The sequence below is a fragment of the Micromesistius poutassou genome, assembly GCF_964030765.1.
Source record: "Micromesistius poutassou genome assembly, chromosome: 3".
Taxonomy (NCBI): Eukaryota; Metazoa; Chordata; class Actinopteri; order Gadiformes; family Gadidae; genus Micromesistius; species Micromesistius poutassou.
This window is the reverse complement of record NC_140273.1, coordinates 23,802,791-23,829,572: the sequence shown is the minus strand read 5'-3', so window position 1 is coordinate 23,829,572 and position 26,782 is coordinate 23,802,791. Positions and strand designations below refer to the sequence as shown.

The window sequence follows — 26,782 nt, the reverse complement described above, 5'->3', positions numbered from 1 at the left end:
CTCCCTCAGATCCACTGAGTCTGAATCTGGAGCAGACAAAGCAGAGTGCAGGTGAGCGGCTGTGGGCCTTCATCATGACCTCTGACGCTCCACATTTATGTGCAACGTTTGCTCTTCAAATGCTTCTCCTGCTTTCAAGTGTAGACTCGACGCACATGAAACGGCAGAGATGCTAAATAGCTGTCCACGCCTACCTTGTCTGGAGAAAGAAAGAGATGAATAGAGAGGAGGAGAGAGAGGGAAAGAAGCCTGAACCAGGGTATGGAGAAAGGAGCCGGCTTCCTACTGCAATGGGAGACATATGAAAATTCAAGATCATGACTTTAATCAATTGAAAAATGTATATCAGAACTCATTAAGTATGCTTCATGCGTAGGAGGACCCATCAAATACATCAAATTCATACCAGAAGATATTCACTTTGCTATTATGTTGGTGATGTTATATTATCATTTTTGTATTCTTAATTATTAGTTTTTTTGTATATTTTTCAGATGCTTTGGTTATAGTGTTACATCAAAGGAAAGAAGGACAGAAATAAAGATAAAATGTGTGGCCTGCTTCTGTAGAGCTTTCATGACCGTATCCCAGGATGTAGAGCGGGTCGTGAACACAGAGTGTTCTCTATCATGACCGTATCCCAGGGTGTAGAGCGGGTCGTGAACACAGAGTGTTCTCTATCATGACCGTGTCCCAGGATGTAGAGCGGGTCGTGAACACAGAGTGTTCTCTATCATGACCGTATCCCAGGATGTAGAGCGGGTCGTGAACACAGAGTGTTCTCTATCATGACCGTATCCCAGGGTGTAGAGCGGGTCGTGAACACAGAGTACATTTACATGCACAGCTTAATCCGATTAAAGCCATAGTTCGACTATGCTCTGCAATTGGACAACTGCAATTGTCCGAGTATACATGGCGGTGAGTAAACCGATTCATTGTTCATTCATTCATTGTTGATGAGCAACATCTAGAAAAACATGTACTTTTAATTCAGCATTGGGTGAAATCGAAGCGTAGTGTGTACTGAATGCTAACCCTAACCCTACATTGGCACGACACCGGCTTCCTCCATCTTCTGCACCAGCTTTTTAAATAAATCGCCGACCCAAAGTGAGTTGACAGCTGTCTACTGAAAACATCTTTCGCGACAACAACAACACATATACCTTCTCCTTCTACTTCCGGCTCACGGCTCCCGGAAAAGATCTCGAGCATGCGCAGAACTTGAACTCTGAAACGATGCTGTGTACATGCAGGTAGAGACCAGACTATGAATGACTTAGCTTGTCCGTTCATGTGCCGATTTTTGTGAGAAGTAGATTGGATAAAGGTGTTTACATGCATTTTACAAGTCCTGTTGAGGTCTTATTCGTTTAGTTACCTGATTATGACTGCATGTATACGTGCTGACAGTGTTCTCTATCATGTCCGTATCACAGGGTGTAGATCATGTCTCTGTCCATGCCACCCTGTGGGCTGCGTTCTTGAGGTCAACATGTGAGGCGGTTGGATCTGCATCCTTTTGTGATTCAAGGTGTGGACTAACAGAGACTTTCCGCCTCTCCTCACTAACCTGATCTGTGGCGCCCCCCTTTGCTTCAGCCTGATGTCTACTGTACATTAATTAGCAGGTCAGGGCTTCAGTCGGCTGCCCGCTAATTGGACAAGACTTCACTGCTCGGCTTGGATAATTAGCTAGCATGTCTTCCATACTGTGAGCTGTGTGTGGTGTGTGTGTGTGTGTGTGTGTGTGTGTGTGTGTGTGTGTGTGTGTGTGTGTGTGTGTGTGTGTGTGTGTGTGTGTGTGTGTGTGTGTGTGTGTGTGTGTGTGTGTGTGTGTGTGTGTGTGTGTGTGTGTGTGTGTGTGTGCGCGCCATGCTTTTGATCCCGCTGGCCCTGTGAGACTGCCTTTGATCCTGAGATGTGTTAGAAAGGAAGATCACCTGTCAGCTCAAACCTGATTGGTCCATTTGTTTTGCAGCTGCCCCCTATATTTGGTCAGTGCCAGTGTGCATAATGAATGAACTCGTGGGGGGGTAAATTCATAAGTAATGATCAGATCAATATTTCATGTATATTATTCTGATGGTCTTGCAATAATTATTTTCTCTAGGTTTAATCTCTTTCTAAGCGATCCTCTGCGTAATTCTGAACAGATTTCTGTTATTCAAATTTCTTTGTAAACCACAAAGTCTGATTGCTAATTCCTGTGTGTCACGTGTTTGCTGTCTACGGCACAACACCGGCTGGGACTTTCTCCAGAGTTCTTCTATTCAGTAAGATCCCCCACATATTTCTAAACAGATGTTTGTCATTCAAAGAACTCAAATTTGTTTATTTTTAAACAGCCAAGATAGTCCAGTCATTTTATGAAAAAGGTCACTAATTGCAACAGAAACAAACTCAACTCATTTTGTATCCTCAATATGTCCTGAGAAAGGGAAAGCCCCGAAAAATCCCATTAGGGGAAAGACCCAAATATATCCTATTCATACGCCTATTCATTCTTTTTCTCATGTGAATATGGTATATCTAAAATTTTAACCTTTAGATATCACCATGAAAATTACTGAGTTGATTACTTACATCAAGACAAACAAAAAATGTTTTTTGAAATTGTTTGTTAACATGGGCAAACGGTGCATAATCAAATTACGTATGTTCTAATTTGCATTAATACCAAAACAGATCTAAACATTTGGTATAGCCAGGTGAAAATGTCTTGTTGACATCTTACAGTACTAGACTTAATGTTAAGGTCTGAATGGAACCCATTTAGGCTACCCCTGAGCATTAATACATAGAGGCAGGGAGAAGTAAACCAGCCTTTATTAATTATTATTGCAGAGACTGGGTTTGGGGCTGGAGGTACTGGGACTGTTTCTGGGGGAGGAGGGAAGAACAGGAGACGAGGGTAAGGAGAACGCATGAGACTAAAGGTAGGTCCAATAAAGAGTCTGGATCAAACAACCTGCCTTACCTGACAGCTTAGTGACAGTTGTTTGACTTTTGAGTGGACCTTGAATGAATGAATGAATCTCTGCTCCTTATGGTGACATTTGTTTGCCTTTACAGTCTTTTACTGTAAGATGTCAAGACATTTTCACCTGGCTAACCCAATGTTTAGATCTGTTGTGGTACCCTATTCAGATGAGAAAAATAATGAATAGGCGTATGAATAGGATATATTTGGGTCTTTTTCTAAACTTTACCCTAATGGTATTCTTCTGGGCTTTGCTTTCCTTACTCAGGACATATTGAGGATACCAAATCAGTTGAGTTTGCTTCTGTTGCAATTTTTTCTAGGTTGACCCCCATTTAAATATGGGGGGGGACAGGATTGTTGAGGGGGCTGACTGGCGAAGCAAGGTTGGCATCGCGCGGTAGCAGTAAAAGGCCGTCAATGCACACTATTTATCTATTTATGCTTGATAGTGGGCCGAGAGATAATGTGGGGCCGCCGTTGCGACGAAGGGGCCGCACAAACCCGACAAGCATGCCGCGCCATGATTGGCCGGCCCAAACGGCCCACGAGAGGCCGCGGCTCTTCTGGCATCTGCCAAATGCCAGACCGTCCAGTCCGTCACTGCCTCAATTAATGTTGAAAGGGATTTTTTCGTATGATGCCACTTTTGCCAACTCCGTGCTCCACTCCTGGAAAGAGGGCTCACCTGTGTTCTTCCAGTTTCTCATAAGAATTTGTTTTCCAACCATATTGTTCTGAATAAAGTCCGCTGCTCCACAGTTCGATGTCATTTGTGGATCATTTAAAACATAAAGCCTCGGGCAGAACTCCAAGCTGGTCCGGGTAATGTTTTCAATGCAATCATGAACCTTTAGCCAATAGTTCTGAATCATGGGACATTCCCAGGGCAGATGAAGAAGAGTCCCTTCCGAGCTGCAGCACTTCCAGCAGTCTGAATTATCCCTCAGCTTCAGCCTAAAAAGCCTGGTCGGAGTCCAATAAAAGCGATTAAGAATCTTAACTGCATTAATCTAATTTTAATGTCTCTTGAAACCCTCTTAATGTTTTCACAAATACGATCCCACTCTTTACGTGTGACATCAATGTTCAAATCTGCCGACCAAGTTGACATTGTTGCATAAGATATGGTGACTGTCTGTTGGAATAACATTGCATAAAAGATAGCAGCCTCATCTCCCAAACCCATTATTTCTGTAGTCTGAGAGAGAAGGTTTGACTGCTGAGGTTCTATTCCTCTCCCTATGACAGTAACTAACAGGTGACGCATTTGTAAGTACTGGGCAGATTGTATTCACCAGCCAACCTCTCAAATTACTTTATATTATCCCTGTCATATAGGTTTGCTAGTGTAATAATTCATTTTTCTACCCAATCTAAACTTCTTCCACACATTACAGAGGTTGTATATGATAGGCTGAGATTTTAATTCTGAGGGTATATTGCTAGACAGAGCATGTATAGGGGCAAGTAGGGAGAACAATCTCTGTTCAATCTCAAACCTGGGAGGGGCTATATGTCACAGGACTAGTTTGGGGAGGTCCATGCCACCCTTATTGATTGGCACCTGAAGTCTTTCTAACTTTATCCTTGCACTTTTACCATTCCATAAAAACTACCCTTTTAAAGTACTTTTGGGGTATTGCAATAGGAAGACATTGAAGCAAATAATTCAACCTCGGAATACAGTTCATCTTCAGAACGTTGACCTTTCCCCTTAATGATAAGAATAGTGGTGACCATCTATCTGTATCTAATGCAATTTTATAAAAAAGTGGGTCCAAATTCTTTTCGATTAATTTATCAATTTGGCGAGGGAAGAGAACGCCAAGATATTTCATGCCTTCAGTAGGCCACTGAAACAGCCAGTGGCCTACTGAAGAAACTGAAATAACGTTTTTGGGCAGTATGAGGTCAGTGGGTCAGTATGAAGGGCCTCTGACTTAGACCAGCTGACTTTATACCTTTATACTTGGAGAACTTAATAACATCCAATAGTGCTGGGACAGATCTGGCTGGGTCCGAGGCAAGCCACAAAATGTAATCCGCATAAAGCAGAAACTTATGGGTAGACTCATTTATTTTAACTCCCTGAATATTTTGATAGCTGCCTGTTGTGTCGTGAAGACAATAATTAAGATTTTTAACTGTACTTTATTCTCTAACCGGAGAAGTAACAGTATACGTGCCTCATGCATAGCAGCTTGCAATCCTTCCTCTACTAGTAAATCTGATAGACGTACTACTAAAAAATGACATTGGGTGCATATATATTGGCCAGTATTAGAGTCCTTGTCCTTGTATCTCTGCTAGTATTATAATTATTCTGCCCTCCTCATCTTTAACCTCCTTCCTGAGTCTGAACGGTAAGCCTTTGTTAATTAATATAGCTACTCCTCGACTTTTAGATGACCCAGCACTAAAGGACATGTGTCCTACCCAGTCTCGTTGTTTCTGCAGTGAACGTAGACTGCTGCGGGAAACGATGCGTACCTTTCCCACTTACATTGATCGCACCATCATACCCCTGTCCAACAATATGGGCAGGATCTAGACCAGCAACAGCAATAGCCGTGTCAATGCCTCTGCGTTTGAATGTTAATGAATTAATGGAACGTTGCATTTTTGATTCTAGACTAGAGAGTGCGCGCCAATCAATGAAACCTTATGCGGAATCAGGGAAAGTCTGCCCTCTTTGCAGCGCAAAGCATGTTTCAGAAATCAGCACATTTAGATGAATGCTATAGTTGTCACACAGACACATTTTTTATTTTTCTAATATGGAATTATTTCAGGGGGGAAAATGCAGTGAAAAAATGTGCGTTCAGGATTAGGACTGATATAGCATATGTCAGCCTGGGCCTAATCAATTGTGTTTTAATATTCGTAGCATGCATATTAGTCTATTTTTTTCGTAGGCTACTCTGCTGTTGGCCTTGATGGGGAGATATTTTTTTGCTGCCACAAAATATAGTTTCATCAAACAACATTCCTACGTCTCCCCCTCCTACGGAGCCCATTTCAGCACAGCGTCAGTAGACAGTTACAAGCCTACGAACGTCGCTAGAGCAGTGCACGCGCATTCATGTTAAGAGGAGTTTCGGGAAACGCTCGAAAAAAAATTGCGAAGCATCAAATGATCCTTCGTAAGAATGATCGTACGAGCGTGGATCCATCGTTATCGGGAAATGGGTCTAGCACAAAGAACAACAGAACTAGGAACATTGTTCAAATAAAACAAAAAAGTCCATGGTCCAAAAGGACCATGGACAGCCTAAAGCCCACTGCCCTGAGTGTCCTTTACTAAATTGTGTTCAGATATTAGATTAAGGAAAACATATATATACATATATATATATAGGGATTTTTTTTTACAAAAATATAAATTGTTGGCCATACAGGCCCCGGCTATGAAACATATAAACTCAAATGTCAGCTTCAAAATAATTTGTGATGTGCAGAGCCGGTAATTTGAAATGTTCTGTCCATGTCCAAAAACAAAACAAAGGTCTGCAAATTTGCATATAAACACCCCATCACCCCATTCTCACAGACCGTTACTCTCTTGAACAGACAGACAGCAAGGTCTTGTGGTTTTCAAAGCATATCCAGAGCGCGCCAGGAGCGCATGACGCACACTTTTTTTGGGGGTCAACAAACAGCCGTGGACTCTGTCCACCGATGAAAATCTTCAGAAGTGCAGGGTAGGGCTTGCCAAATTTAATCTTGCGCTTGTGGAGTGCTTTTTTGCAGTATGAGAATGCTTCTTGCTTCCTTTGCGTCTCGCTCTTATAATCTGGGAAAATCATATCTTCATAACAATGCCAAGGGTCACTGAGATAAACTTGTTCAGGAACGCAGTCACATTGCTCTTTTCAGCCCCCTCCGGTATCCCAACAAATCTGAGGTTGTTGCGTTGGGATCTGTCTTCAGCTGTGGCCAGCCTGTCTGTCAGTAGTTGTATGTCCTCTTTAGTGGCTGCCACCGGTCTTGCGTTTATGTTAGCTTGCTCGTCTTCTAGCTGACTCACTCGGTCTTCCACCTCCGTAATGCGAGAAATGAGGGAGGAGAGCTTTGTATCCATGGAGCTCAGAGGCCGATGAACTTCTTTCAGATCCGCCGTTTCTTCTAATATCTTGCTCAGCATCCTGTGAATCTGAGCCATATCAGGCTGGTGGCTCCGTGGCAGTGCTAGCTGTAGGATCTCTGCTAGCTGCTGCTCCCTTCGAGCACATGTTGAGCTGAGTCTGTGCGGCTGAAGTTTTCTTTGTTCAATGTTACTGCCAGAAGGCAAACTTTTACCTTCTTCTGACATGTCTGAGTTCCACGCAAAATGTAGAAGAAAAATTACTATATCTGAACGTATTTTAGGATATATTAAGGATATAACCCAAAAGACAGCAGGAGCACATGTTTCAAGCTGCCATCGCTTATTTCTGCGTCACGGAACTCCAAACAGATATTTTCACTGTTAGTTGAAAGATAGCTATGGCATTTCTTACAAATGACACATTATAGTCACATTATAGCTGTTAAATCTTACCGACAGCATCTTTAATCCTCTACCTCCTTTATGATGATGGTGTTTTGTTGTTTGTGACGGGGACAGAGTCGACTGTTCCTCGGTAATGAGATCAGCTCAACATGAGCCTGCTGATGACAACGCTCTTTATTTGGGCGCTGTGGCCCATTGTTCCAGTCTCCTCCTTAGAGCTCACTGGACATGTTTACTGCCTGCTCAGCAGCCCTGTTTTTCTTTAAAGGCCCTGCCTGTCTTTCACTGGATGCATCCTGTTTGAGATTGACACGTCACACACACACAAGCACACAATGTAAGGACAGCACACACACACGTTAACACACACGTAAACACACACACCCCCTAGAGGCTACCATGAATCTCTCTGAGTCTTATCGGCCGGTCAAGCCCTCCGGCTATTAGCTCAAATCAATGGCCATCTTCCATGGTGCATTATCCACTCAGTGGACAACACCCTGCTGCTGACCTCTGCTACGTCCCGGCGCTAACTGCGTTTGGCCAGAAGAAGGCCATGAGGAGCTCATTGGGAGGAGGGGTCCTGGAGGCCAGCCTAGCCTCCAGAAGGCAGGGCTCCACGCAGCCTCTTTGCCCTGCGAGCACTGTGCTCCTCAGCTGAACATTTTGGGGCCCAGTCCACAAAGTTGGGGCACAGCTACATAACATAGAGTCAAATAGAGGATTCATTAGTTCAGAAGCTCCTCCTGGTTCTCTGGACATGAAAGACCTTAAAGCATTGGATTGGCCCATTGGTCTCCTCAAGGGAAGGTTCCAGATCTTGAGTGGCCTCGACTGCAGTTGATGTAGCTGTAGTAATATCAGTATGATCTCCAGGCAATGGTCATTGGTCTTTGATGCAGCTCTTTAAGGAAGGGGTTCAAGGTGGGGTTACCTGTCCTCAAGGTGGGGTTACCTGTCCTCAAGGTGGGGTTACTGTCCTCAAGGTGGGGTTACCTGTCCTCAAGGTGGGGTTACCTGTCCTCAAGGTGGGGTTACTGTCCTCAAGGTGGGGTTACCTGTCCTCAAGGTGGGGTTACTGTCCTCAAGGTGGGGTTACTGTCCTCAAGGTGGGGTTACTGTCCTCAAGGTGGGGTTACCTGTCCTCAAGGTGGGGTTACCTGTCCTCAAGGTGGGGTTACCTGTCCTCAAGGTGGGGTTACCTGTCCTCAAGGTGGGGTTACCTGTCCTCAAGGTGGGGTTACCTGTCCTCAAGGTGGGGTTACTGTCCTCAAGGTGGGGTTACCTGTCCTCAAGGTGGGGTTACTGTCCTCAAGGTGGGGTTACCTGTCCTCAAGGTGGGGTTACCTGTCCTCAAGGTGGGGTTACTGTCCTCAAGGTGGGGTTACTGTCCTCAAGGTGGGGTTACCTGTCCTCAAGGTGGGGTTGCTTATTCAAGTAGCCTTCACTACAGCTTTGTAGTATTTGAAGGTCTCTGGAATAATAATAATAGAATCATTCTTAATGATGAAAAGGAAATGCAGAATGATTCTTTCTATCCTGATTGCATGGTGGAACATGGGTTGATTCTAATTGGTTTGTGAACTCCCTGGAAGGCTAAAGATGATCGGTCTAGTTAGTCTCCAAAGCCTCCATCTGTTCAGAATCTTCACAATAATCTCCTCTCTTGTATCGCCTTCTCTCTACTTCTCCTCTTCCAACATGGACCTTCTCTATTGACCGTTGACTCACAGAATACGTAATGTGTTTGCCGAATGGCTAACCAAACAAAATGAGTACATAGAAAATGGATCTCTATTGGTTTTTGCTTTAGCTATACTTATGTGACATTGTCCTATACCAAGCTTTCCCAGTTGAGAAGTTGTCAATGATTTAATTCCTCAGCTCACTGCAGTATGAGCGATGGAGAGAAACACCTTTCTTTGTGCTGTGGTCAATCAGTGATCAACCACACAATAGATGAGAGACAATGATGTTGTTTTATAAGCTGAGGGATCTAGTAATAAAAGTGATACACTTTAAGAAACAATGTTAAAAAAACCTTTGGACAGGTCCTAATGCACTTCTAACCATGCCTATTGGTCACCATTTCTGTAAGACGCACAGCCAGGTCAAGCACAGTTTGATTCCAAGCAGATCTAAATGTCTCCGTCCATTGATGTCAGCAGAGAAGACAAGAAGCCGCACTGAGAGATGGTCAATGACTGGACGGTTGATACGGGCGTCCCCTCCACTGAGGATTCGTCTCTACATCTCCCTTATTGACCACTGGTGGATATATGTGCTGCTCTATTTTTTCTCCAAACTGCCCAAAAGGCAGATTGAGATATGCAGGAGATTTATTGTCTGCATGATGCGGGTGAAGGCCCTAATGCAACCTGATTGGATGATCATCAGAAAGAGCTCTGATAGGCTGAGGAAACCAATGGACATGAGGCTACGCTCACAGATGGGAAAGTAATCACTGCAGGGTCTACAAGGAGACCTATGGGAATGCTCCACGCTTCCTATTGTTTGGGGGGTTTCCACAGAATATGACTAGATGAATATATATGTACTTTATCTATGAAGGTGGATCTATTGCTTGATTTAAGCATTCACCTTTTTTTCCCCCCCCAAAAAAAAGGCCTTTTCTTTGGTCGTACTTGTGAACAGATTCTCATTAAGTCTAGCTAGCAGCAAAACAAAGCAGGAAGTGGAGCTGTCCCTGGGGATCTGAAGGCTCTGGTACGAGGGTCTGACTCCTCATGATGTCCCTGGGGATCTGAAGGCTCTGGTACGAGGCTCTGACTCCTCATGATGTCCCTGGGGATCTGAAGGCTCTGGTACGAGGCTCTGACTCCTCATGATGTCCCTGGGGATCTGAAGGCTCTGGTACGAGGCTCTGACTCCTCATGATGTCCCTGGGGATCTGAAGGCTCTGGTACCAGGCTCTGACTCCTCATGATGTCCCTGGGGATCTGAAGGCTCTGGTACGAGGCTCTGACTCCTCATGATGTCCCTGGGGATCTGAAGGCTCTGGTACGAGGCTCTGACTCCTCATGATGTCCCTGGGGATCTGAAGGCTCTGGTACGAGGCTCTGACTCCTCATGGAGCCCTTCTAGGGAACAGGAACAGGAGAGACTTAATCCATCAGTTCTCAGTGGCCACCAACACGTATGTAGCAGGGGAACAGTCATCCATCCTCTCTGTATTACACGCAATACATCGACATCAATAACTAAAGTCATCTGTGTATAATCCCTTATCTCGGTCATATACAGTGAGGATAATAGTAGCACTATTCTCCACTGATTTAGCAGCTCTGTATGCAGCTGTATATTGCGGACTGCCTGGCTGACCCACGGCCAACACACACACACGGTCTCCCCTCAACACCTCGTTCCAGTCCCCTCATGGGACTGGAACACACACACACAAAAAAACACACAAAAGCAGCTGTTAGCTCTGTGTATTAGTGTATTAGTGATTGAGTGTCAGTGCTTTATTATTCATGAATGATATCTATATATGTTATTCTTTGGCCTGCCTTCTATGGAGTGGCAGTGCGGGCTAGCTCTTGCTTCGGTTTCATCAGTGGGTTCTCTGTGCGGAAGGGGTCTGCAGCCAGCTGGGAGCTGGTTAAGCTAATTATCAAACATGAGTATTTTGTGCTCTTTCTCTGCTCTTTCATATGAGTTGGATATGTTAACAAATCTAGATTTTTTTTTTTGTTATATTTGTGCTGCTACCACACCGAAGGCTTTATGGAACCTAGAAAAGTGGTGGTAAGTCTCTGTTCAGTCTCCATTTACAATCACCTCTGTAGTGCAGCCTGAGAAACACGACGACCGCCGGAAGGCAACCTGCTGCTCTGGTAGAGGATCCATAGAATCAATGTTTAGAAATGATGAAGGGTGCAGAGAGAGAACTGATTGTGATGGCAGTGATGGCCTGCCCCCTGCTGGGACAACTCTTTCTGATTGGAGGCCATAACCCTACCCCTGTTTCCATCATCCTATACTGGCCTTGCTGGCTGGCTTTGACTCGGCTCTGCTGGGATTTGCATTTCCATTCCAACCCTGATGGCCGCTTGAAGGAGCGTCTTAAGTGATGTGGCACTTGTCTTGATTCGACGACACAACAACTCAAACTTGAAGAGACTATTCAGCTTTATATCATAGCCTACTGTAAAAATCGAGAGATTTGTTTACATTTAATATGTTAGGGTGGTTTCAGACAGACAGACACACAATGACATCCAGGATGTTGAATTCAGTTTGTTCAGTAGTCCGCCCTATTTTGCTTCCTTATCTCATCTCTAATTCTTAAACTCATAGAGAGACAATGTATTTCAGATTAGTCTTGTTTACACATTAGACAATGTTTATATAAAACGCATTGAATATCAATATCAGCTATCTAACAATAAGAAAATATTGCCTTATAAAGACTAAACCAATAAGACTAAACCAATAAGACAATAAGACGTCATATTTCAACCAGCTATTTTGATTTACAAGTCTACCTAAAATGACGGCTGCTATTTATGACTGCTGATGGAAACGTATCTCAGCGTTGCATGGTTTGACCCGGTCCGGCGAAACAGGGACCAATGGACCACCGCCCATAGCTCCACTACTGGGACTACTCCGTCTGTTAGAGCTGTAACCTGTGGTACCAATGGACCACCGCCCATAGCTCCACTACTGGGACTACTCTGTCTGTTAGAGCTGTAACCTGTGGTACCAATGGACCACCGCCCATAGCTCCACTACTGGGACTACTCCGTCTGTTAGAGCTGTAACCTGTGGTACCAATGGACCACCGCCCATAGCTCCACTACTGGGACTACTCCGTCTGTTAGAGCTGTAACCTGTGGTACCAATGGACCACCGCCCATAGCTCCACTACTGGGACTACTCCGTCTGTTAGAGCTGTAACCTGTGGTACCAATGGACCACCGCCCATAGCTCCACTACTGGGACTACTCTGTCTGTTAGAGCTGTAACCTGTGGTACCAATGGACCACCGCCCATAGCTCCACTACTGGGACTACTCCGTCTGTTAGAGCTGTAACCTGTGGTACCAATGGACCACCGCCCATAGCTCCACCACTGGGACTACTCCGTCTGTTAGAGCTGTAACCTGTGGTACCAATGGACCACCGCCCATAGCTCCACTACTGGGACTACTCCGTCTGTTAGAGCTGTAACCTGTGGTACCAATGGACCACCGCCCATAGCTCCACTACTGGGACTACTCCGTCTGTTAGAGCTGTAACCTGTGGTACCTCCTGAGCTAACGGCATCAGACCCGTGTTCAACTCTTCAAACTCTCTGCATCGTCTTCTATAGAATAGAATAGATCTTTATTTGTCATTGTCACATGTGCAACAAAATTCAAAGTGCTCTCTAGTCAGTGCAACATAAGAGTCTATAAAAATATAATATATATAATATATAATATAAATACACTAATACTAGTGTTACTAGTTTAAATAAACATAGCAGCATACATAAACACACCCAGTTATACATACCCAGTCACACATAAGAAAACAGTATGAACACACAGTCAGAACAAACAACAGTCTGTACATATCTCAGGTGTATTGGTGTATATTATCAGGTTTTTCCAGTATTGAGGGTGGTTATTGCAGTTGGATAAAAGCTGTGTTTGTGTTTGTCCTTGTGTTAAGTGATCTGTACCTTCTGCCTGAGGGCAACAGTTCAAACATGGAGTGACCGGGATGGTGTGTGTCCTTAATGATGTTCTGGGCTTTTTTGAGACAGCAGGAACTGTGTAGTTCTTCCAGTGTAGGGAGAGGGCAGCCAGCAGTCTTTTGGGCGGTGTTGATGACCCTCTGGAGCGCTTTCCTCTGAGCCGCTGTGCAGCTGGTGTACCATATGCCCATGCAGTCTGTTAGAATACTCTCGATGGAGGCGCGGTAAAAGGACACCAGCAGACTTTGTGTGATGTTATTCCTCCTGAGTATTCTTAGAAAGTACAGTCTCTGCTGGGCCTTTTTCAACAGCTCAGAGGTGTTCCCTCTCCAGGCTGTCTTCTATGTGGACTCCAAGAAAGCGGAAGTCTGCTCCCCTCTCCACGCAGTCCCCACTGATGAATAATGGTGTGATCTCTGTTTTATTTCTCCTGAAGTCTATGTCTAACTATGATGAGTTCTTTGGTCTTTGAGGTGTTGAGAAGCAGGTTGTTAGCCTTGCACCATGTTGACAGCTGCCCCACCTCATCTCTGTAGGCAGACTCGTCTCCCCCTCTGGAGATGAGCCCCACCACTGTGGTGTCGTCCGCAAACTTCACCATGGTGTTACTGTGATGGGCAGGGGAGCAGTCGTGTGTGTAGAGGGAGTAGAGTAAGGGACTCAGCACACAGCCCTGGGGAGAGCCGGTACTGAGGCTTAGGGCCGTGGATGTATGTTGGCCTACTCTAACCCTCTGTCTGTGATCTGAGAGGAAGCTATAGATCCACATGCAGGTGTTGTGTGGCAGCCCCAGGTCCCCCAGTTTGACCACCAGTTTGTGAGGGAGGATGGTGTTGAATGCAGAGCTATAATATAAAAAGTAAAGAGCATTCGCACATAGCTCCCCTGCTGCTCCAGATGGGATAGTGCAGTGTGGAGTGCTATGGCTATAGCGTCCTCTGTGGATCGGTTCTCTCTGTAGGCAAACTGGTTGGGTTCAAGGCTGCGGGGCAGGGCTGCTTTGATGTGACTACGGACCAGTTTCTCAAAACACTTCATCACCACTGGTCGGTAGTCGTTGAGTCCAGAGATGTGGGGTTTCTTGGGTAGGGGGACTATAGTTGAGGATTTCAGGCATGGTGGGACAGTGGACTGTGCCAGGGACTGGTTGAAGATCATTGTAAAGATTCCAGCCAGCTCATAAGCACAGTCCTTCAGCACACGTCCAGGGACGCCATCAGGACCAGTAGCCTTCCTCGGGTTCACCTCATGTTCCTCAATAGTGAGGTTTATGTTGCTGTTGGCTGTGTGGTGGTGTAGTGGTGATCTCTGGTGCTGTGACCTCAAAACGGGCAAAGAAGATGTTCAGCTCCTCTGCCAGCGCAGAGTCACCTTCAGCGGCTCCAAGGTTGGTCCTGTAGTTGGTTAAGTGCTGAATTCCCTGCCACACCTGCCTGCTGTTGTTAGTGCTCAGGTTGTCCTCTATCCTCCTCCTGTAGTCTGCCTTGGCCTCTCTGATGCCCCTCTTCAGGTCGGGCTGTGCTGTAGAGGTCTTTGTTGACCTCCAGGCGGCGTTCCTCTCTTTAAGCAGCTGCTGGACCCCCGTGTCGTCCAGGGCTTCTCATTGGGGTAGACCCGGATGTCCACTGTGACAGCGTCAGTACTTAATGTGGCACAGAACACTGTCTGTGAACCCCTCCAGGTCCTGATGTCCACTGTGACAGCGTCAGTACTTAATGTGGCACAGAACACTGTCTGTGAACCCCTCCAGGTCTTGATGTTCAAAGACCCCCCAGTTGGTCGTCTCAAAGCAATCCTGCAGCTGCTGGGAGGCACCCTCTGGCCATGCGGCCACAGTCTTTGTGGTGACGGGAGCAGTTTTCCTGAGGGGGGCATATGCAGGGACTAGAAGCAAGGACAGGTGATCAGACTGGCCCAGGTGTGGCAGTGGTCTGGCCTTGTAGCCCAGTTTGATGTTGGAGTATACCTTGTCCAGGGTGTTATCTCCCCTAGTAGCACATTTAACATGCTGATGGAATTTAGGGAGTGCTGTCTTCAAGTTCGCATGGTTAAAATCCCCTGCTATAATATGCACAGCATCAGGATACGTGCTCTGCTTGTTGGTAATGTTGGCATATAAAAGTCTGATAGCCGCACTAGCATTAGCATCCGGTGGTATGTAAACAGATGTAATCATGATAACAGTAAACTCCCTTGGGAGATAAATGGGCCTGCATTTAACAGTCAGAGATTCTAAGTCCGGAGAGCAGTGACTATCCACAGTCACAGTGTTGGTACACCAGCTACTGTTCACGTACACACAGAGCCCCCCTCCTCTGCTCTTACCGGAGTCTGCTGTTCTATCATGGCGCTGTGTGTTGTAGCCTGCTAGCTCGATGGCAGAGTCCGGAATTGATCGATGAAGCCACGTCTCCGTGATGAGCAGAATGCACGCGTCCTTCACGGTGTTGTTTGCTGCAGTCGTTAGCCTTAGTTCGTCCATTTTGTTTGCGAGGGATCTTGCATTCGTGAGAAACAGGCTGGGAAGCGGTGGTCGCAGTGGCTGCCTCCGTAGCCCAGTTAGCACGCCAGCCCTGCAGCCTCGCTTTTGCCTCCTTTCTCGACACCGCCTGCGCTTCCTCCGTGCTGGGATGGTAATCCACGGAGAGCCAGGGTTCTTATTGTGGTTCTCTTGTGAAAGTTGTACTGCAACATGCAACACGAGACTTCCTTTGACACTGAAACTTGATTGTTCATCCACTGTTGTGTCCTGTGTTCTGCAGGACCCCCGGACCAAGCACAAGTTTAAGATCCACACCTATGGGAGCCCCACCTTCTGCGACCACTGTGGCTCCCTGCTCTACGGCCTCATCCACCAGGGCATGAAATGTGACAGTAAGTACTGGAGTCTGAGGACAACCATAGCCCTGGCAATCTAGGCGTCTCTGATTCTGGGGCTGCTGGGGCCCCTGAAGGCCCTTCAGTTCAGGTTCTGTTCATTCTGGGGCTGCTGGGGCCCCTGAAGGCCCTTCAGTTCAGGTTCTGTTCATTCTGGGGCTGCTGGGGCCCCTAAAGGCCCTTCAGTTCAGGTTCTGTTCATTCTGGGGCGGGGCTGGGGCCCCTAAAGGCCCTTCAGTTCAGGTTCTGTTCATTCTGGGGCGGGGCTGGGGCCCCTAAAGGCCCTTCAGTTCAGGTTCTGTTCATTCTGGGGCTGCTGGGGCCCCTAAAGGCCCTTCAGTTCAGGTTCTGTTCATTCTGGGGCGGGGCTGGGGCCCCTAAAGGCCCTTCAGTTCAGGTTCTGTTCATTCTGGGGCTGCTGGGGCCCCTGAAGGCCCTTCAGTTCAGGTTCTGTTCATTCTGGGGCTGCTGGGGCCCCTGAAGGCCCTTCAGTTCAGGTTCATAAAGCTGAGGACAGGTGTGCCGCATCAAGGCTTAATCAGCAGGTGATTAGGTGACCAGAAAAGCCAATCAGAGGTTAAGCATGCCATGCCATGTGTCTAACCTAGAGAGGGGGTCACTGAATGCCTACCAAAGAGGCTTGGGTTCATGATTAAAATGCCAGTAGCCCCCTGCATAGAAATAGCATGTGGATTGTGGAAACATTTTAGGGGCATATAGGGCCCATAGGGGCTTCATGAATGAACACTGTAGTAGGCTATGCCATGCGTTAAAACAATAATAATAGTAATAATAATAATAATAATAATAATAATAATAATAAGTATATTCCAGCCTTCCAAAACAAAATCTTGTTTTAGGGTAAATGGTGGGTTAAATGATTTGGGATAGAAGTTGTACTTTTAAATCAATGCATCTGCAAACACCGTACATCAAACACATATGTTCTTGACACAGACATCGTATTAGCGCCAGAGATCCGAGATTGGCGTTTCCTACTTCGGTTTCCGACCGTTAAAATAGGGCCCTATGTGTTCTGAACCCCAGAGTCTGTCCTCGTGACGCCCTGGGAGAGGGTCTGTTCAGGTAACTGACGATGAAACAAGTGCTCTAGGTGTGACCGAATGGAAGTAAACATGATGTCCAGAATCAGAATCAGAATGATTGTACACAAGAGGCTGAGGCATGGTCCCTCAACAGCCACATAGCAGCAACAATACAAGATAAAGTAAATAAAGAAAAAGAAGTAAAAATATGTAAGAAATAAGTAAAAATAAGTAGCAGCATAGAACACAATAATAAATAATAATAATAAAATACAATAAAGTAAGTAATAATAAGAGATACAAAGACATTGGTAATAAGATCCAATCAACCAATCAACTTAAAGAGTTAAACAAAGAAATGAAGAGTAGTGCTTCTTCGACAGCCCTAGTGTGAGGGTTAGGGTCTGCTTTGCACCACATAGATGTTTTTTCAGACATTTATGTTGAGTATCGTGAGTATTGAGTATATGAGTCTAAAATGACAACCTGAGGGTGTATATAACCAGCTCCATTCTAAGCTCCAGATGGGTTCCACTCCCGTTGACCACCTGTGTGGTCATCCCCTCTCCCATTACGTCATAAATGAACACAAACAGCCAGCAGGACACCGTCTCACCCCACTGCTTCTCAAGAGCCTCAGTGTGGCTTTTAATGAGCGCTGGTCAGCTTTTCAATGGGAACACGTCACCACCAGTGTGCTCCCAGCATGTGGACGCCGTCTCCTTCCAGACTAGGGACTGGCAGAGCCTCTCCATGGAGAGGCTCTGCCATGTGCTCTCCATGGAGAGCACATGGCAGAGGCTCTCCATGGAGAGCACATGGAGAGCACAAGTAGTCAAAGCAAATGGCCCAAAATGGAACCCGATCCTGGCCAAGAAGGAGAAGTGGGGGGCTTGGGTAGGGGTCCAGTTTGTGTCATTAATGAGCACAGGAGTTTCTAGGGATTCATAAAGCAGCCTTACAGCTGTGATGATGCTCTTCTGTCATAACTATAGACTTATTTAATATATCAGTTCCATTCTCCTTTTAGGAGTATATCCACCAAGCAATTGATTCCAATTATGTTTAGCAGATGTCCACGTTTTCCCAGCACTATGTTGCTTTAGACCTGTGATTATTAGCTCTGGTTAATCTTAAACCACACCGGACCACCTGGTGGAGCTCTGTCCTCCCAGTTTGCCGTCGTTGGGTTCTGTTCTTGAACCATTGTTCTTTGGTAACATGCCAACATGCTGATAGGCCAGCAACCAGTGCAATTGCATTCAGTCTTGATTGCTTAGGCCTGTCCTTGGAATATCCTTCTACTTCATTAAATGTTTCATCCCTTTCAATTTCTGATCCGTTTTTAGATTTTTTTCACCTGGCAGAGCCACAGTGTTGAGTGCAGCTCCTGCTGCGTAATGATCATGATACGTTTGGCGCATCAGAGTTAAGAGTTATATATTTATAAGCAGCAATGAGGTGAAGGGAGGCTCAGATTAAATCTATTTTTATTTGAATGTTACTGGGGCTCACACTGTATGCGTGTTCTAATAAAACTTGAAAGGGGTTTCTCATGACCAGGTTAACTGAATGTATATTAACAGGGCTTTACTGATACTGATCCTGTGGGGTGTATCAGTTTTCATATCATAAAAGCTCCTTTCGTAGCATTTCCCAGACAAGGTGTTTCAGCTAAAGGTCACACAATGGACCCTGGACATTTTCTACAAGAGAGCCATGACTGCGTCGTCTTATCTGATGCTAACGGCCAAAGTGTAATAATGAACGTTCAACATGATAATGGAGTGACATCTGGTCCATTTCTGAAAAGATAACAATTGTTGTGTCCCTGCTTTCTTCAGATATCTTTATCTGTCCCATTCTCTTTCTGTTTCTTTTTGACTCTATCTCTTGCTATCTCTCTTCATTTCTTGTTATCTCTGTCTTTCTATCGACCTAACTCTAGGCCTTTTTACACTGCCAAGCCAGTTCGGTTGCAACTCGGCACGCCCGGCAATTTCACTGCCTTATCTCAAGTTACCTGAGTGAAACCGAGGGGGTACAATCCCCAGTGCGTCACATCGCCGGCTTTCTTGGTGAACTGGAGAAGGCGGGGCTACGCACGGAGAGTAGACCTCTTTAGAATAATTTGCATACTCCTGAATGTTTATATTTTTTTATGAATGAAGACACCCGCATGCAAGAATGAGTTCACGTCCGAGTGTAGGCTACAAACGCGATTAACTATTTACAAGTGCAAAAACGCCAACATATTCTTTATTTTGCTGACCACATGTTTTTTTATCCCGACAAAAGCCTGGTAAGGACAGTTCCTCTGCGTCTTTCTCGTAGATCGCACCGTCTTTCCCCGTCCTCGTTTAATGCGACTGCATCACCTTCTCTCCCCTGATGGTCAGCAGCTCGTGGATTTCACCGTCTCTCCAGTTAGAACGACTCATGTTGATATCACTGCGCTGTCTCTGTTGTAGAGACAACGCAGCAACACCCAAGCCCCCCCCTGGAATCGCAAAACCGTCTAATCGCATTTACATGAAAATAAATCGCCAATGTGTGTAGGGCCCGGGAGGGTAAATTGGGGTGCTAGCTCAAGAAGGCAATTTACCTCGGGCAGTGTAAACGCGCGGACCGTGCCGCGAAAAAGGCGTGGATAAGACGGGCATATTTGGCAGTGTCTCTCTCTCCCTCTGATGATCAGTCACTCTCTCCCTCTGACGATCAGTCACTCTCTCCCTCTAACGATCAGTCACTCTCTCCCTCTGACGATCAGTCACTCTCTCCCTCTAACGATCAGTCACTCTCTCCCTCTGACGATCAGTCTCTCTCTCTCTCTAACGGTGTCTGTCTCTCTCTCTCTCTAGCGGTGTCTGTCTCTCTCTCTCTCTAGTGGTGTCTGTCTCTCTAACGGTGTCTGTCTCTAAAGGTGTCTGTCTCTCTAACAGTGTCTGTCTCTCTCTCTCTCTAGCGGTGTCTGTCTCTCTAGCGGTGTCTCTCTCTCTCTCTAACGTGTCTGTCTCTCTAACGTGTCTGTCTCTCTAACGGTGTCTGTCTCTCTAGCGGTGTCTGTCTCTCTCACAGTGTCTGTCTCTCTCACAGTGTCTGTCTCTCTAACGGTCTCTCTCTAGCGGTGTCTGTCTCTCTCTCTCTCTAATGGTGTCTGTCTCTCTAACGTGTCTGTCTCTCTCACAGTGTCTGTCTCTCTCTCTCTCTCTAACGGTGTCTGTCTCTCTCTAACGGTGTCTGTCTCTCTCTAGCGGTGTCTGTCTCTCTAACGTGTCTGTCTCTCTCTCTCTCTAACGTGTCTCTCTCTGTCCCCTGCAGCCTGTGACATGAACGTCCATAATCAGTGTCTGTCTCTCTAACGGTGTCTGTCTCTCTAACGTGTCTCTCTCTCTCTCTCTAACGTGTCTCTCTCTGTCCCCTGCAGCCTGTGACATGAACGTCCATAATCAGTGTCTGTCTCTCTAACGGTGTCTGTCTCTCTAACGTGTCTGTCTCTCTCTCTCTAACGTGTCTCTCTCTGTCCCCTGCAGCCTGTGACATGAACGTCCATAATCAGTGTCTGTCTCTCTAACGTGTCTCTCTCTCTCTCTCTCTAACGTGTCTGTCTCTCTCTCTCTAACGTGTCTCTCTCTGTCCCCTGCAGCCTGTGACATGAACGTCCATAATCAGTGTCTGTCTCTCTAACGTGTCTCTCTCTCTCTCTCTCTAACGTGTCTGTCTCTCTCTCTCTAACGTGTCTCTCTCTGTCCCCTGCAGCCTGTGACATGAACGTCCATAATCAGTGTCTGTCTCTCTAACGGTGTCTGTCTCTCTAACGTGTCTCTCTCTCTCTCTCTCTGACAGTGTCTGTCTCTCTCTCTAACGTGTCTCTCTCTGTCCCCTGCAGCCTGTGACATGAACGTCCATAATCAGTGTGTGATGAACGTTCCCAGCCTGTGTGGGATGGACTTCACCGAGAGACGCGGCCGTCTGTTCCTCAAGTGTGAAGTGAGCGGGGACAGACTGCAGGTCACAGGTAGGCCTCCACACGACCGCTCTGAGCCACCTCCTACGTTTGTGAACACTGCTTTGTGTGTTGCACAAACATTGTGTGTGTGTGTGTGTGTGTGTGTGTGTGTGTGTGTGTGCGTACTTGGGGATGGGGGCTGTGTGTAAGATTGAGATAGAGTCAGTCGACCTGCGATAAGCGGCTGATTCTGAACAAACTCGTCTTCGAGATGGACGTGTTCTAACGCATTTTTAGTCAATGAAATGTTAACACAACAGTATATATCTGACCATTTCATTTTTTAAATTTTAAGACTTCCCTTGCAGTCTTAGAGAAATGGCCACTGCTCCACTGAGGCATCGGCGTGGAGACTCACACTCACAAACTATTAGCACAGCATTAGCATTAGCACATTAGCACATGAGCACAGGTGTTGGAGGAAGGGGTTGGAAGGCAGCAGCTGCACATGAGCATTTAATTAGCACAGCTAGCAGGGATCAAACAGGGTCACCTGACCGGGAGACCCCCGCCGTGCCATTATGTACGAGGCCTGTGTGATGGGGGGATACCCACACAAACCAACAACCATGCACACATCTAAATGCTACATGTCTCAGGTTACGATGGAGACATGGTCGTCTGGTTTGAAAGGCCAAAGTGACGCTGGTTGTTCACTGTTTCCTCCCCACATGCATGGATAAGCATGTGTTTATGTGCATGCGGCCAAGACATGTGACTGCATGCTGACATGATGCCGAAGCACCCTGACCTGATCAGGTGACCTGTGGGGGCTGGAGCTGACCTGATCAGGTGACCTGTGGGGGCTGGAGCTGACCTGATCAGGTGACCTGTGGGGGCTGGAGCAGACCTTGGATCTGTTCCAACAGGCACCGCCAACTGATCAGAAGGAACGCCTCAGCCACTCCTCCAAAGCACACATGGAGACGGGCTCATCGGTCACACTGTCTGCACCGACACCAACAACATGTTCATCTTAAGAACAAGATGGAACGAGATGGCAGCCCGTGGAAACCACGGTGTTCCCCGTACACGTTGCGTGTTTGAGGCATGCATATATTCCCCAGATAGTTCCTGTCTCAATCAGAACAACTTAACACCTTTCCCAACTGCCAACTGTGTGTTCGTCTGGTCAGCCTGCAGTTCAGTACATGAGAGCATCAACTCACACAAGCATGAGATAAAGAGATCCTGACACCACTACGTAAGAGATGGAAGAACAAAGAGTGGGTATCTGTGATGTTTAGCAGACATGTTTTTACTGGTTGGGTTGGCCAGTTGAAGATCAGCTGGCCTTAATTAAAGAGGCTGTGAGGCTGCCCCATGGGGTGATCATCTACCCTCTCATGGACCCTGCTGACAGAACACAGCATGAATGGCTTTCCTCCTGTTCAGAAAGCCTTTATATCCAGGGGTGCACATAACTGGTACGCAAGTGTGCATTCGCGCCCATAATCAGGGATACATAACGTCACTTGTGTCGCTACGCTAACGCTTTTGCGTAACTAACGGGAGATCAAAAAATTAGAAAAAACATTGAGCAGCTACTTTGGTGGTTTAGCTCCATTAGCTATCAACCTACCTCAGCTACCTCGCGGTGGAGCTACGTCAGCTGGAGACCAAGCTAAGCTATTTGGCGGTTTAGCTACATTAGCTGCAATTCCCCTCCATTTTCCTGGTCATTGTTTCCTGTTCTGAAGCAACTGAAGCACAAAAATACACAACATGCACACACAAATGCACTGACACACACGTACACACACTGCAAATACACAGTCATGCACACACAAAGCACATACACCCACTTACTCCCACACACTCATGCACACACACACACACACACACACACACACACAGTCATGCACACACACACTCCTCTGGACAACCTGCACAGAGCGTGGAGCAGCGTCGACTCCCCAGGCGACAGAAAGCACACACTACCAGACAGATCACATGACCTCCATGGGCGAGCAGCAGCCCCGCTGCGGAGCCACCACACAGGAATGTGTTTCCCTTCTGGCTGCTCCCGCCTCAGCGTCTGCTGTCTGACGGTGACCTTTAACCCCCTCTGCATTGTCCTCAAGAGCTGCCCGACCACCTCCTATGCAAACAGTAAGAAGAGATAAAGAAACATGCAGGGGCTGAGCCGTGGCCACGCCCCTTGATACACAAGTAGTACTACAGGCCACGCCCCTTGATACACAAGTAGTACTACAGGCCACGCCCCTTGATACACAAGTAGTACTACAGGCCACGCCCCTTGATACACAAGTAGTACTACAGGCCACGCCCCTTGATACACATGTAGTACTACAGGCCACGCCCCTTGATACACAAGTAGTACTACAGGCAGCAGTGGCCACGCCCCTTGATACACAAGTAGTACTACAGGCCACGCCCCCTGATACACAAGTATTACTACAGGCCACGCCCCTTGATACACAAGTAGTACTACAGGCCACGCCCCTTGATACACAAGTAGTACTACAGGCCACGCCCCTTGATACACAAGTAGTACTACAGGCCACGCCCCCTGATACACAAGTATTACTACAGGCCACGCCCCTTGATACACAAGTAGTACTACAGGCAGCAGTGGCCACGCCCCTTGATACACAAGGCAGCAGTGGCCACGCCCCTTGATACACAAGGCAGCAGTGGCCACGCCCCTTGATACACAGGCAGCAGTGGCCACGCCCCTTGATACACAGGCAGCAGTGGCCACGCCCCTTGATACACAAGGCAGCAGTGGCCACGCCCCTTGATACACAGGCAGCAGTGGCCACGCCCCTTGATACACAGGCAGCAGTGGCCACGCCCCTTGATACACAGGCAGCAGTGGCCACGCCCCTTGATACACAGGCAGCAGTGGCCACGCCCCTTGATACACAGGCAGCAGTGGCCACGCCCCTTGATACACAGGCAGCAGTGGCCACGCCCCTTGATACACAAGGCAGCAGTGGCCACGCCCCTTGATACACAAGGCAGCAGTGGCCACGCCCCTTGAGGGGGAGACAGTTGAAAGATGAAGTCAACAACGCTGCTTACACTCCCAGTGTGTTTATTTAGCACACTCAAAGAACACAAGGCAAACATATTATGGACTGCACAAAGGTTGAAACTACTTTTGAAATAACAAGCCGTAACACTATATTTACTATACAACATTTATTTGAAATCATTATTTGTTCTATTATTGTAAATGTGTCTATTTTAAGAATAACAAACCCTCCGGTAGCAGCAGGGAAAGCCCAGGGAGACCTGGTGTGGCGGTGAGCCCAGCCAATCAGCACACAGAGCCTGTGGCTCTCTGTCCCGCCCCTCAGCCTGGGCGTGGTCTCCAGAGCTCTGCTGACTCAACACTGGGGGAGGGTCCCCGGGCAGAGGGGGAGGGGCCTCTCTCTAAAGCACCTCGTGTTATCTAATAGTGTTTTATTAACTAGTATTATCTAATCGTGTTTTATTAACTAGTATTATCTAATCGTGTTTTATTAACTAGTATTATCTAATAGTGTTTTATTAACTAGTATTATCTAATAGTGTTTTATTAACTAGTATTATCTAATAGTGTTTTATTAACTAGCATTATCTAATAGTGTTTTATTAACTAGTATTATCTAACGGAGGAGTGGCCTCTCTCTAAAACACCTCTCTAGAACCCAGACTCTGTGTTTCTGCTGGGTTTCCCTGAGCTGTCTGTAGTATTCACTCTCTCTGTAGTATTCACTCTCTCTGTAGTATTCACTCTCTCTGTAGTATTCACTCTCTCTGTAGTATTCACTCTCTCTGTAGTATTCACTCTCTCTGTAGTATTCACTCTGTCTGTAGTATTCACTCTTTGTGTGTGTGTGTGTGTGTGTGTGTGTGTGTGTGTGTGTGTTGGGGGATGGGGTGTGTTTATGCGTGTGCTCTTGTTTTTACCTAATGCCGCTTTTCCACCGACAGTATCAGCTCGACTCGACTCAACTCGCCTCGACTTGACTCGGTTCCAGGCGCGTTTCCATCTAAAAAATTACCTCTTCAACGTGGGCGGGTCGTAGAAAAGAACCTCTCCACCATGGGCAGGTCGTCATTAGGTTTTAATCACGGGAGACGCGATTCCCGGGAAATCTGAATCTGATCAAGACTATTTCCTGATTCCCGGGAAAGGTTATGATGGGAAATAAAATAAAATAAAAAGCGCAATGACTGCGCGTCTATTGTTGTCATACGGTAACGTTGATGGAGGCAAAACTCGAGCCCTGGGAAAGGAACGACACTAAAACGAAACAGCGAAACGCTGATCCTCCGGAGCCGGTCCGTGGACTCCAGCCACGCCGGACACACACAACCACGCCGGACACACACAACCACGCACAGCCTAACTCTAGCCCCGGGAAAGGAGCGACACACACGGCGAAACACTGATCAGTGTCCCACTCGGGAGCGGGTTCGTGGACTCCAACCACGCCGGACACAACTTAACTTTGAATGATTATTCCCGTTTACAGCCGCTGGCCAATCAGTTACCAGCAGCCTGTTTACGTCACACAAAAGTACCTACTCCGCTCGCTTGGAACCTCGACGGAGGTAGTACTAAAAAAAAGTACCCGGTACTAGGTACCGGGTACTTTTTTTGCCAATGGAAACGCAAAAAAGGCATGGCGAGTCGAGTCGAGCTGGTACTGGCGGTGGAAAAGCGGCATAAGTGTGACATTTTGAAGTGCCTGTGCGGGTGTTGCTGGTAGACAACAGAGGATAAGAAGCCGTTTATGTTTATGAAGGATTTCTCCCTGATTTGTATCCTAAACAGGATCTGGACACAGGAATGAAGAAGTCGTACTGTACACATTATTTTTATGCCGTATTCAGAAAATACAAAACACCCGTCCAGTGTAACCCAAGACATGCCCTGGGTGAAATGTTTTTAAATAATTATCATACATTTTTATGTTTTTTATCTTCATTTTTTATTTGACTAGCCGTGGTTTTCAATATTATTGAACTGCAAACTAAACGTACGGCACGTTTGATAAACATATTACGTGTTCTCACGTCTTTCACCCCTCTGAACCTCAGGATGGTCTATTCCAGCCCAAAGGTTATTGGTTCCAGCCCCAACATGAACAGCCTATAGCAGCTTTAGGCATAGAGGATCTGATAGTCACTTTGTTATGTTGGGGAGGAGCTGTGGTCAGGATAATGCATGCTTGGCACCACAAGCTTATAATCCGTGTTTTCCTTAGTTGGGAGATATGGGAGTCGTTACCACAAACCATACATTTGTAAACATACACACACATGCTATACATGTATTGTATGTACTCTTGTATTACATTCAAATTGTACAGGCAACGCTCAACAAGAAATGAAACAGACTAGGTCGCCCCCTTCTGGACATTTTTGCCATTGCTACAAATCTGTTTTATATTGCGTTGACTGCATCGGCTCTGGTGACTCATTTTTTTCTCTTTTTTCACTGCTGTTCAACCGATGTGTATGGACTCATATATCTTTCTTCATAGAAAGGGAATACATGTTCCCTTATTTTAAAGTGAACCATTATGCTTTAGAATTCATGAAAGGTTTTCACCCCTATTAAACATGGATGAGATATTGTTTTAAGAGGAATTTGATACAGGCTGTTGATGAAAGCCTGTTTTAAATGTAGCGATATGCAACAC

General features: G+C 46.5%; 1 protein-coding gene across 2 annotated transcripts in view; it reads left to right on the top strand.

The window, feature by feature from the left end:
* Positions 1-26,782, top strand: part of prkcaa (protein kinase C, alpha, a) — a 140,450-nt gene that overhangs the window by 65,462 nt on the left and 48,206 nt on the right. For both annotated transcript variants that reach the window (XM_084465661.1, XM_084465660.1), the window contains exons 4-5: positions 15,950-16,061; positions 21,000-21,128. In XM_084465661.1, coding sequence (XP_084321787.1) covers positions 15,950-16,061; positions 21,000-21,128 — 241 coding nt within the window. The remainder of the gene's footprint in view (positions 1-15,949; positions 16,062-20,999; positions 21,129-26,782) is intronic.